The sequence below is a fragment of the Chinchilla lanigera genome, unplaced genomic scaffold, assembly GCF_000276665.1.
Source record: "Chinchilla lanigera isolate Chin_1 unplaced genomic scaffold, ChiLan1.0 scaffold00061, whole genome shotgun sequence".
NCBI lineage: Eukaryota > Metazoa > Chordata > Mammalia > Rodentia > Chinchillidae > Chinchilla > Chinchilla lanigera.
In genome coordinates, this window is record NW_004955462.1 from 8982593 (window position 1) to 8995342 (window position 12750).

The 12750-nt window shown below is 48.0% G+C and overlaps 1 protein-coding gene across 6 annotated transcripts in view; it reads left to right on the forward strand.

Annotated features, from left to right (window-relative positions):
• Gpr161 (G protein-coupled receptor 161) overlaps positions 1 to 12750 on the forward strand; it is a 52281-nt gene that overhangs the window by 864 nt on the left and 38667 nt on the right. For 2 of the 6 annotated variants that reach the window (XM_005398216.2, XM_005398215.2), the window contains exon 2: positions 1328 to 1452. In XM_005398216.2, the coding sequence (XP_005398273.1) occupies positions 1437 to 1452 (16 nt within the window). In that variant the 5' untranslated portion in view covers positions 1328 to 1436. Of the gene's footprint in view, positions 1 to 45; positions 272 to 1233; positions 1453 to 12750 lie in introns of those variants that run through there. The other 4 variants (XM_005398217.2, XM_013521420.1, XM_005398214.2 and 1 more) reach the window with 4 other exon arrangements.

The following is a 12750-nucleotide window of genomic DNA, read 5'->3' on the forward strand; positions in this document are numbered from 1 at the left end:
CGCGCCCGGTGGAAAGAACCCGCCCTCCCGGGCGCCGCGCCTTGGAGAGGCGGGGCCCTTTGTGGGAAGATCTTGGGGCGCGCCCCTCCCCTCGGCCCGCGGCTGCCCCCACCCCCCTGCCGAGTACACCCGGAGCCCCGCAAGTGCCCGGGGAAACCGAGCAGCGGGGCGCCCTGGGACTTGGTTCATGGGGGCCGCGCCCCAGGGGCCAGGCTCCACACCCCTTTTAGGGTGGGGGATGTGAGCGGAGCGGCTGGCGTCCGGGGGACAGGTGAGCAGCACCCCAAACCAGGACCCTGTGCGCAGTGCGTCCTCAACCCGGGACCCGAGGCGCGCGCGCCCCAAGTCCGCCAGAGGGAGGTGCGGTCAGGGCGGTCAGGGCGGGGTGCGGGCGCCCTTGGCCGGCCTTGGCGCCTGGGGCAGGGCGCATCCCGGTCGGTCCTTTGGGGCGAGGGCGTCTGCTGGGTGCTGAATGATCTCCAGGGACCGCGCACGGGCTTTGGCATCACTTCACAGCACAGCTTCGAGGCTGTGTGTTTTCCGTATTGTCTGTACCTCCCATCCCTTTTGCAAGGCTTTCGGGAGCCAGTCCTTTGATCCCCCTCCCTCCTCCCGAAGTAGAGGGGTAGTGTGTGCTTTTGGAGGGACAGGACCTTGGCTCTGTGGGGCAGTGATAACGCCAGGGGGACCTATCGCGGGTACTGGAGAACCCGGGAGAACCGCCGCCCTATTTTGCGTGTCAGAACAGTCAGGGCAGCCTGACTTCCTTTGCCCCAGGAGTTGAGCCCCCAGGAGTCCTGGAGAGCTGCCAGTGGCCCTCGGAATGTTCCCCTAAAATGCATTTTACTGAGGCCCTAGAGCAGGTGAAGAGAGGCGTTTCCTAGACTCTCCGGGCAGCGAAGGGGTGAGGAGGGACCTCTGGTCCCCTTGCACAGCGCTCTTCAGCTGTAACTGGGATGGCAGCTGCGGTCACTGTCACTTCTGACAGAGCGCCCTTTCCCTGTCCTGACCCACACCCATCTTTATCCCTGTGAAATGCGTGGCAGTACACCTTTTAATTCCGTCGCAGGACAGCTCCGTGGAGTCCTGCTGGCCCCTTTGGGCAGGTGAAACACTCTGCCCAGCTAGCCAGCATCTGCGATCATACGCTGTCTTTTGACTTGGCATCACTTTCACCAGCCTGCTGATGCCACAGGGCGATCCTTTAACCAGGGACTTCTCCTTGCTCTTCAGCTCCGCTGCCACGACAGGGAGACTAGGGAAGCCTGTTTGACTTTCGGAACTAAAGCTCAGCTGCAAGGTACCCAGATCCATCTCTGTGTTGCAGCCCTGTGCACTGGGTGGCCTGAGAGGCGGAGGCGGACTGCATGGTCAGCGCTGTGTGAGCTCTCAGCGTTCTGTGGAAGACAGCATGGGCTGAACTGGAACTGACCTGAATGTCAGCAAAAGGAGGTATGGTTTGGTGCTTGGCTGCCAGGAGCCCCATAGCAGAGGGAGGGTGGGTAGGAGGCTGGGCACTGCCCACCGTGTAATAAAGAAGTGCCTGATTGGAGGTCTGGGAGAGCAACATATTTTTATGGAAAAAAGCTCCAAGTTTCTAAATATGGCAACTCATTAAAAACGTTTAAAATGTACAAGGTGACTGAATTACGGTGGAGGCTGGTTGAGGTCACAGCCTGTGTTAGACCTTTGAAGGTACTTACTGTCTTGCTGAAATGGAGTGAAGCAGGGCTGGAGGGGAGAAGTGCTATCTTCTGGAGGTTTTTCTTTAAGAACAGAATCAGCAGCAAAAGTAGAGGTGGCTGTCAGTGCTGCCTGCAGATTGGGGGAAGGTTTGACCTTATGCCTTGATATTTCATGCATTCAGTCTGTACCTATCTTGCCTGTGGTTCTGGTCCTACCCCAAGAGAGAATGCAGATGAGGAGTTTTTATCTGTCTCCATGGTCACTGTGTGTGCCCAGCAGTGGAGAGAATGGCATTCGTGGCAGATATGTTCAGGGACCCCCGGGGAACAGAAAGGGGAGAGTTTTCAGTCTGCTAGGTGCAAAACAGGAGGAAGTACCTTTGAAGTTTTATTTTGGTTTGTGTTTATTTTCAAGTCACAGGTAGGCGAGTACTGTGTGAAGAGCGAAGTTTGAAGTAGGGGAGCCCATCCCCAGCCCAGCCCCTTACAACGGGTGCCCTTGGGTGCATGATGAAGAGCATGCCTGGACTTAGCCAGTTTTCAGGAATATGAGTTATTATCAGACGTTTTTCAAGTGCAGTCATATATAGGAAAAGAAATTAAGATTCCCTCCACCTCTGCTCTACTTCCTGTGCTCACTTCTGGGCTAATTGCTATAGATGTATTTCTTTCTAGAGCTTTTTCAGTGCATAAGTACATGTGCAACAAGTCTGGAAATACAGATGAATATTTTATATGTGGTTTATTGACATTATAGTATGAGACATAGTAAGTTAACATCATCTGCCTTTCTAACTGTGAGACAAACCTGAAATGATTGAATATATTTTGTAAAATTGTAAATGGGGCCGGGCATGGTGGCACATGCCTATAATCCCAGCACTCGGGAGGCTGAGGCAGGAGGATCATTGCTTGAGACCAGCCAGGGCTACAAAGTTGGCAAGCGCAAGGTCGTGAGTTCAGTTCCCGGTACCGGAGAAAAACCACAAAAAAAAAAAAAAAAAAAAAAAATAGTAAATGGGGGATATGATGTATCTGTGACTAACTTTTTTGATGTTAGTGATATGACTTGGAGGGAGGTTTTTCAATGTTAGTTAACAGGTATACTTTTTAAAATGGCTACTGTTATTTATTTGAACATTCCTGTACTGGTGGACCCCTAAATTGGTCTCAATTTTTTTTTTTTTTTTTTGCAGTATTGGAGATTGAACCCAGGACCTTTGCATTGAGCTACACTCCGCCCCTTTTTATTTTTATTTTTTAAAATTTTGAGACAAGGTCTCACCCAGTCACTATATTGCCCTTGCTGGGCTCAGACTTTTAATTCTCCTGCCTCAGCTTCCTAGAGTGCTGGGGTTATAGGCTTGTGCCACCAACCTCAATTAGCTGGTTTCCAACTTAATATATCTGTGCTTCTTTATTTGTATACATATAGAGTATTTCTGGATAGAAACTGTTCCTGGAAGTAGGATCAGTGGGTCAAAGAAAATGTGCATATTGAAGTTATTTAAGCACAGTTCTCTTTGCTTATTGAGGTCTGAGAGATTGTGCTCAAAATCAGATTGAGTTAACTTACATATTTACATTTACTCAGAGGGGATAGGCAGTGTATGGAAAAGGTACAACGTTTGTTGGGCCTTGTGGCACAGGCCTGTAACCCCAGCATTCTGGGAAGCTGAGGCAGGAAGGTCACAATTTCAAATTCAGCCTGGGCAGCTTAGCGACTTAGTGAGAATTGTCTCAAAATAAACAAGAAGTGGGCTAGAGGTATAGCTCAATGTGAAGGCCCCAAGTTTGATCTCCAGTGACTCAGAAAAAAATGAAAAGAGGCAGAACATTTAGAAGTTATAAAAGGTAACATTTTCCTCCAATTCTTGTTCTTAGCTTTCTGTTTCCCTTTGGGGATATAACTAATTTTGCCATTTTTATCTATTCTTTCAGAGAGATGCATGTACTTACAGGCAAATAAAAAATATATATATCATTTACTGTTTGCCTTTCAAAAATAAACATAATAGCATGCTGTATAACCTCTTCTGCATATGGCATTTTAAAAGTTTACCCTAGATCTTGGAGACCGTTCCTTATCAGTTCTGTGCATGTTATATACTGATAGAGTCTCCCAAATTTACCCTTTAAAAAAATCTTCAACCAGTTTACACTTCCTCTAATGGCTTGATCAAATCCTTTGCCAGTTTTTCTGTTGAATTGTTTATAATTTCATCAGTTTGTGTAATTCTTTCTGAACCCTGGACTTTAATTCTTCTCATGTTAGTAAATACATATCTAGCCTTTTTTTTTAAATCTTCTCCAACTTTACTTATCAATCTTTGATGCTACAGAAGTATTTCATGTGTACGAGGTCGTCTCTGTATCATTTTGCTTTGTGGCTGCAGGCTTTCCGTTTTGCCTAGGATGTCCTCTCCTAGATACACATTGCATTTTTCTAATTTCTTCTTTCCTCTTCATTCTTTCTTTGGCTTTCTGTATCTAAGAATACTCTAAACTGTTGCTACTTTTCCTTTTCATTTCTTCACCTCTCTCCTCTCTGTGGCACCAGGTGGGTCAGGGTGAGCTTCTTTAGCCAGTCTGTATTTCCTTTGACCTTTACAGGGGTGTTTCTTTTTCGTTTCTTTTTTTTTTTAACCAGCTTTTTATTTATTTATTTTTATTTTTATTTTTTTCTTCCGGTACCAGGAATCGAACTCATGACCTTGCACTTGCCAGGCAGGCGCTGTGCCACTGAGCTAAATCCCTAGCCCTTAACCAGCTTTTTAGAGTGGGCAGAGGGAGCAGCATGCAAAACCCCTCAGTTGGGGAGCAGCAGCGAGAGTCTGGGATACAGGCAGCAGAGGTGGAGGTCATCTACCAGTGAATATTTTCTGCAGGAGCCAGGGGAACGTGGCGCAACCAGGTCTGCATAGGGAACGATCCGTCTGGCCAGAGTGGCAAGGACAGATTGGACTGGGGGCGAGATCAAAGATAAGAAGATGAGATGAAAACATCTACTAGTAACAGCAGAGTGAGGGTGAGGCTCTGAACTGAGGAAACAGCAGTGAGGATAAGGTTGTTTTGATTTAGTGGCAGTGGGGATTGGACCCAGGGCTTTGTGCTAAGCCCTGGAGTATATCTTCAGTCCCTTTCTCACTTTTTATTCTGAGATAGAGTCTTGCTAAGTCATTAAGTTGCCTGGGCTGGGCTTGAACTTTTGATCCTTCTGTCTTAACTTCCTAGGGTGCGAAAATGATAGGCCTTCACCACCATGCCCAACTGAATTAGAGTTTTGTGATGCATTGGATATCTGCAACAGGAATGGGAGAGGCCAGCATTTATTGCTTTCTGTACATTATCTCATTCAATCTCGTGAGTCTGTATGGAAACCCAAGGCTCAGGCATGTTCATTAACCCACCAGAGGTCATGCAGTCAGAAAGTGTTGGTCAGGACCTTGGTACCCGCATCAAGATTACCTGCCGAGAGTGGCCTAGGATATCCTTGGTTTCTGTTTTGAGAGACTGGGTTGGCAGTGATGTTGTATCTAGGGTACAGGAAGAATAGCATATTGGGATGTTAGAAGGAGAGATGATGAGTTCTCTGTTGTACACTGTTATATCCAAGGTGCCTGGGTGTGACAGAGGAGAAAATACCTGCCAGATGGGTGGACCTGAGTCTGGGTCTTAGAAGTGTTTTCTAGCCGATAGCTGGAGAATTTGGAGTCACTGGGTTTGAGTGAGCATGGAGAGTGTGTTAGTCAGCTTTTTGTCACTTTGATAAAGTATCTGACACAAACAGCCTAAAGGAAGGAAAATTTAGTTTGGCTTATGGTTTCTGATGTTTCAGTCCATGGTCAGCTGGTTCCATTGCTGTGGGGCCTGAGATGAAGCACAGCATCACAGCAGAAGGGTGTGTGTGGTGGGGCACAGCTGCTCACCTCATGGCAGCCAGGAAGCAGAGAGAAAGAGGAAAAGGGCCAGAGAGGAAGGGGCTGGGGACAAGAGGTAGGCCTCAAGGTGACACTCCCATTATCTATTGTTTCAACTAGATCTACTTCCTGTGTCCATGACCTCCCAATAATGCTATCAAACCGTGATCTTGGTGGATTAATCCATTTGGTGAAGTTAGAGCTTTCATGACCCAATCATTTCCCCAAAGCCCATCAGCTTGCCTTTGGGGGACCTTTTAGATCCAGACCATAACAGAAGGAACATACAGAGAGATGAAGTATCAAAAAAGATCCTTTCTTTTGTGAGTGGTAGAGAATCCTATTCAAATTTACTTAAGCAGAAAAGAAAGTTACTGGTTTACCTCACTAAAAATCACAAGGGGAAATATGGTTTCAGTATAGGTTCAGGGCTTGAGTGATTTCAGTACGATTTGTTTTCTTTTCTTCCTTGTCCTAACCTTCCTTCACGCTAAGGCTGTGGGTGGCGGCTCCGGCAGTGATCCCAACCACTGTTCCCCTATGTGTCATAAGCTCTGCTGGGTCAAAGCGAGTTGGGAGGTGGGGATGGGAGAGGCGTGTTATATGTCCATGTCAACAAAGGCATGTGGAATCCGGGTTGGAACAGGGTGGATCAGCAGAGGAAACTCGAGGGCAGCTTCCAGAGCATGGGGAAGTGATCTTGATGGGGCTACAATTCATTTCCTCCATGGATAAGCAAGGGGGAAACAACAACACATACTGGGTGGGATGATTAGCAAGTGATCAAGACTGGGATGGGGCTAAAGGAGGCAGAGGCAGGGCAGAGCAGGATCTGGGGAGTCAAGGGAAGAGGGAGTCAGAGAAAAATTAAAGCATCAAAGGTGCTTGCTTGTTGCTGCAGAGCGGAGGAGGGCCATTGGTTTTGGCTGGCAGGTCACTGGTGACTGCCCAAAGTGAAAGAGTCTTTTATTTTGAACATGGCGGGGACTGCCTCCACAAGAGCTCCTATCCACACCTGCCTTCTGCAGTCCCCAGCCTGGGTTTGGCCCAGAAAAGCAGAGGTGTGAGGTAACGTGGGCTTTGTTCATGGTTAGGTCTGCAGCTGCAGGTAACTCACTTCACCTCTTGGGGCTTCCGCTTCCTCACCTGCAGAGTGACAGCAGGAGAATGAGTTGTTTCAAGGCCTCTTGGCTTTTACCTGCGGGCCTCGATAAGGAGATGAATACATCTCGTCCCTTCTGTGCGCCTCTCTTCACCACGACTGTGGCCTAAGCCTTCCTGGCTGCTTGGACTGTAGCAGTGCCCTCCTAACTGATAGCCCTGCCTCCTGCCATCTGCAAGTCATCCAGCAGCAGTAGAGTGACCCTTTTAACGCAGAAGTCGGGCGTCTCCCTCCAGCAGCTTCTGGTCACGGGTAGGATCCAGTGCACACTCCTTCCCTGCACGCACAGTGCCCTGTGTGACCTGGCCCCTCGGCCTCTTGAGTCTATCCTGCTCTTGTCTGTCTCCTCAGCTTTCTTGCTGTTCTTTAAACGTGCCAGGCTCTTCCCAGTCCCAGGGCGCTTGTGGAATTCCTGTGCATCATTTTCTGGTCTCCATGCAGATGTCCCCGCTACCGAGCGTACCCCACCCAGCATAGGCACTGCTCCTTCTCTCCTTGCCTGGAGCTCTGGCTGGTGGGGCTCGTCCTGAAGAGTTCATGTGTTAGAAGCATGGCCTCCAGTGTGGTGATAAAAGGTGGGGTCTGCGGAAGTGTTCAGGTCACTGAGGGTGCTGTCCACAGAGGGATTAATGTGCTTCTCCTGGGGCCCCTGGCTGGTTCCCTCGAGGGAAGTTGTTGGGACAGAGCACATCTGCCCCTGCCCCTGAGCTGCCTTCCATCTCACCTTGGGATGCCTTCCCCTGACACCTGCTCGCACTGCAATGCTGGCCGCCGTGCTGTGGTACAGGCAGGGCCCTTGCCAGAGCTGGTGCTGTTCTATACGGACCTCAGCGTCCGAAACTGAGCTAAACAAACCTCTTTTCTTTTTAAAGTACCCACCCTCAAGTTTTTCATTTTAGAAAAAAACAAAAACCAAGACAAAGCAAAACAGGTAAATACACAATCCTTTATTTTTCTTCATAGCACCTATAGCTATCTGGACTTACTTTATGTATCTGTAGCTTGTTTACTCCCTCGGTCGGCTCGAGCTGAGTGTAAGCTGGGCACGTCTTGCTGTGTGCTGTGCCCCAGTTTTGGGAGAATATCCTCAACTCCTCAGGCTGTGTCTCAGGTCCCCAAGCCCAGATTCTTTCTATTGATGATGAGGTCTTAGTGGATATACATGCATAGAAGGAATGGAAAATGTTTCTTTTCTCAGCGTGCAAATTACAGTTGGTAATTCACAGGGGAAACTAAGGAAACATCTGAAAGCCACCTAGAAGGGAAATCCTAGGTTCTTTCTGTTGGTGTCCGGAACTAAGGTAAGTATATATAAGCTGGTAGGGGAAATATACAACATTTTCTCTGCATGCCAGATACGGGAAGTAATTCACAGGGAAAACTGAGGAAGCATTTTTAAGCCACCTCACCTAAAAAAAAATGAGCACTGTGAGAAGTCGTTATGTCTGAAAGGCCCATCAGTGAAAATGTACTTAGAGGAAACACTCCCGTGAGCCATTTAAAAAGAATATTCTCAACGTTAGAAACATGAGCTTAATTAGTTGGCTTGGTTCTGTGAAGATAATGAGTAAAGAAAACAATTAAGGGAAAACCAATTAACATAATAATCATCACTGTCTTGTGATGGAGATAACTATCCCATTTATTCTGAGCCCAACTTCTGCCTCTTCTGGTCTTCTTGGAGCCTTTGTATGTTTGTGTATGGAAGGGACTGTGTAATTTTGCTTGATCTGCTTATTAAGTCTGTATCATAAAACATAGACTGAGAGGAACGACCCCAAATTGCTCCCATAGAGCAGGACCTTGGCGTCTCAACACTGCTGCCATTTGGGCCACCTGCTCTTGGTCACGGGAGCTATGCTATGCAGTAGGATGTGTGGCAGCATCCCCAACCTCGGGTGCCAGTAGCATTTCCCAGGTGTGACAGCCAAACATGCTCTAGCATTTCCAGATGTCCTGTGAGTGGGGAGGTGCCAGTCACCCCTCCGCAAGGCCTGGCCATGAGGGACGCTGGGGTAGAGAAGGGTGGATGGTCATCTGGAGTTTTCTGTGGGACATTTCTAGCTGCTCCCCACCACCCTGCTGCCCCTTGCTGATAACTACATCAGCTTTTCTACCTGAGAAGAACAGAGTTGCTCTTGCAATGAACGGCTTGGGAGCCAAAGGAGGCAGAGACAGCGGCCGCACAGTCATAGGTGGAGCTAAATTAAAATTAAAATATCCTAAAAGGAATATATACCCTGTTTCTTAGAAAGTGGGTGCCTGAGACCCGAGACCTGACAAAGGCCTCAGCTTGGCTCCTCACAGGCAGAGGGATGGGGACCTCAGAGGGACAGGGACCTTGTATCTGCCCTCAGCCCCCACCCCTCCTGAACTCAGAGCACTTCCGGTCTCCACACCCTTGCCAAGCCTCCTTTCTCTCTTCCATTCCATCCAGTTAAGCACTCAAAGGAAACCTCTTTGGCTTTAATTAAAATCTGAAGGAGGCAGGGAGGGGGAAGAATTGAAATTTTTTTCATGTCTTAAATAGTTTATGTAAATGTTTCGGTGGTTTATTTCCTGAAAGCCATTCTGCCAGCTGCTTTCATCTGCATTACTGCAGCTGTTCCTCCCGAGACCACCCTAGAAGGTAGGTTCGGCCTCGCTTTTCCTCACAGGGAAATTGAGGCTCGGAGAGCACAGGGTTCCTTGAACTTCACTGCTAGATTTGGGGAGGATTCCAAGCTAGGTTCTTTCTAGAATTCCAAGCCTAGGTCTAAGATGAGTGGATATAAGTGGGTAGGGGGAAATATAAAATATTTTCTCCATATGCCAGTGTGGGAGGTCATTCACAGGGGAAACTGAGGGACCAGGTGAAAGCCACCTGTTTTTATCTTCACCTGAGATAAAAATACGTACTATGAGAAGACAGCACGTCTGAAAGGATAACTAGACTATTAAAAGAAAACTGTAGCTGGGCATGGTGGTTCATGCCTGTAATCCCAGCACTCCAAGAAGCTTAGGCAGGAGGATTGCTGCAAGTTTGAGACCAGCCTGGGCTACAAAGTGAGCTCAAGGCCAGCCTGAACAGCATAGTGAGACTCTGTCTCAAAAAAAAAAAAAAAGAAAATTGTAGCTGGTAGAGATGGCCAGGGTCATGGTAGTGGAGGTGGAATATTCCAGAAAGTCTTCACAATTTATCTTTAAGAGGGTCTTGAGCTCGATGTTATCCACATGGGTAACAATAAGGAGGTTTGTGACCCTGAACATGGGAATGGCTTATGGCAGTGATCGAGCTTTTCTGAAACACCAGGGGCCCCAGAGTCGTCCTTGCCTTTTAGTATCCCCTCATTTGGAGAAAGTGCTTAATTACAAAAAGCTGGTGTGAAGTCAGGGATCCTGGTACATGCCAAGGCACGGGGGTAGAGCACTCAGGAGGCTGAGGCAGAAGGATTGTGAATTTGAGGTCAGCCTGGAATATGTAGCAAAGCTCTGTGTGTCAAAAAAAAAAAAAAAAAAGGCTGCTGTGAATCAATGACAATGAAATAATTTTGAAGTTTTTGGCCATGAGAGCATCTCTACACGTTTGCAATATAATAGCTTGCATATTGGTGACCTGTCATTTAGTTGGCCTTCAGACAGTGTTGGGGGACATTTGATTTAGAGCCTATGTGGTAGGATAGTTCATAAAAGAGACAAAAATGAAGGGGCAATAGGACAGCCAAGAAGTAGTGGCCCTGTCCCCTAGTTGTGGAGTATCAGGCAAGTGTCTTCTGCACAGACGCCTGGAGTCTTGGAAGGACGCTCGGATTTTCCCAACCATTCTAACGACAGCCTTTCATTTAGTACATCGCATATGCGGCTGCACTTCTGTTCCTACCATTCTGTGGATGTGTAATGGGAGGGGACCTGGCAATCTTAAATTCAGCACTTTCCTTTCAGTGGCTGAGCAAGTAAGAGTCTGAGCCCTGGGCTGTCTATCTGGAACATGCCACTGTTCCCTGAGCCATGATGTGCTGAGAAAATTAACCTTCCCCAAAGATCGAGGAGGAAATGACCCTGTGTGACAATAATGCTGGAGGCCTCTGCACATAATGCTGTGTCTCCCTCAGTCTGTTGCAGACACAGACCTGCACGAGCTGGCAGGGGGAGAGGAGTGGGCTCTGAAGAGGGAGCAGGACAGCTGAAGGTTGAGCTGAGGCAAGAGGGTGCAAAGGAGATAGGGCACGCGCAAGGGGGGCTCGGTGGCCTTAGTGGAAATAGCACTCCCTTAATCCGCCCAGTGGGAATGCCTGTTTCCCATCATGGACTAACCAGTCACTTTCGTAACCCACCAGCTGGGGGACTGTAGACAAACCCCTAACCTCGTCTGAGGTCCCAGGAGTGCAGCTGCATTGAAAGTGATTGCCGAGGGCTGGGGATGTAGCTCAGCGGCACAGCACTTGCCTGGCTAGCACAAGATCCTGAGTTCGATTCCTAGTTACCAAAACAAAGTGATTTCTAATGTCCTCTCCAAGTCAAAATTCTGTGCATCACAGGATTTAATGACCTTGAATCAACATGAGAATCATTATATTTCATAGGCTTTGTTTTGAAGTATAGGTAGACTTATGATAGATTTTCATAAATTTTGCCTAAAGGTTTATAAGGAGTTTTAACATTTTACACTGATAAAATCCTGCCAGTTCTGGAAACTTGGCTGTCCCAAGCAGAACATTTCCCGGGGTTAGCCTGGTGTTTGGGAATGTTGGAGGAACATTGTTCTATTTCCTCTAATGAGTGGGATGCCTGAGCTGCTTACAGTTGTTGTGGAAAAAGGTGAGCGAGCTCGGGCTGTAGGGTCGCTTGCACTGGGGTTGAGGGGAATGGGACAGGGTGGCTGAGAGGAGGATGCATAGACAAGTGACAGCTCAGCAGCACCCCTGTCCTTACCGGCAGCGGGGGTGACCGGCATAGTCACACACAGCGCAGTTTTCCTCCCGACATCTCTGCTCACCCTTGACCCAGGCAGTCAGCTGGATTGCTTTCTCAGGGTATAAAGGTTATTCTCCTAAGGGACTTCACAAGAAGAGGGTCACTCACTGTGGCTAGGTACAGTGGCATAGGAGCTCCTGAGGGGACTTGGGCTGCTTCAGGCTTTCTGCTCTGCATTGGGTGTTTGATCCACTGCATGCCGAGGAGATGTCCGCCTGCTTTTAGGTACTGGGTTTGAGTTCCCTTAGGAGAAAGGAGGGCCTGGGGATATAGCTCAGCCGCACAGCACCTGTCCAGCAAGCACAAAGTTGTGAGTCTGATTCCCTGTACCAAAAAAAAAACAACAAAAAATTAACGTTAGGAGAAAGGGCAAGGGCAAAGACACAGCTAAATCTACCCCCATCCCTCCCTCCTTTTTTTTGCAGTACTTAGAATTGAATCCAGGGCTTGCCCCTCTCTGTCTCTCTCTCTCTCTCTTCCCTCTCTTTCCCTCCCTCCTCTCTCTCCCTCCTCTCTCTCTCCCTCCTCTCTCTTTCTCTCTGCTGTCTGTCTATCTGTCTATCTCTGTCTATCTGTAATATTTTTTTGAAGCAAGTTCTCATTAAGTCACCAAGTTATCCAGGCTGGGCTCCAACTTGCAGTCCTTCTCATCCTCCTGCCTCAGCCTCCCAGAATGCCTTGGTTTGGGGTGTATGGCACTTTACCTAGCTTAACTGTGTCCCTTTTTATCAGGGAATGGGTAATTTCCACCACCTTGCAGACTGGGTCCAATGACTACTGAGCTTGTGTGAGCAAGCATATTTTTGTAGCTACATTTGGCACCCATATCAAATCAGGGTCACTGTCCTGTTCATTTATCTGTTTATGGATAACATCTGTTGGACATGCAACCCTTCTAGATGCTTACTATTTTATTGACCAAAACTTCTTTGCCTTCATGAATCTACAGTCTTGTGAAACTGAAAGACATTAACAAAATAAACATAGAAGTGTGCGCATCTGGGGATGCACAAACATACACAAATACACA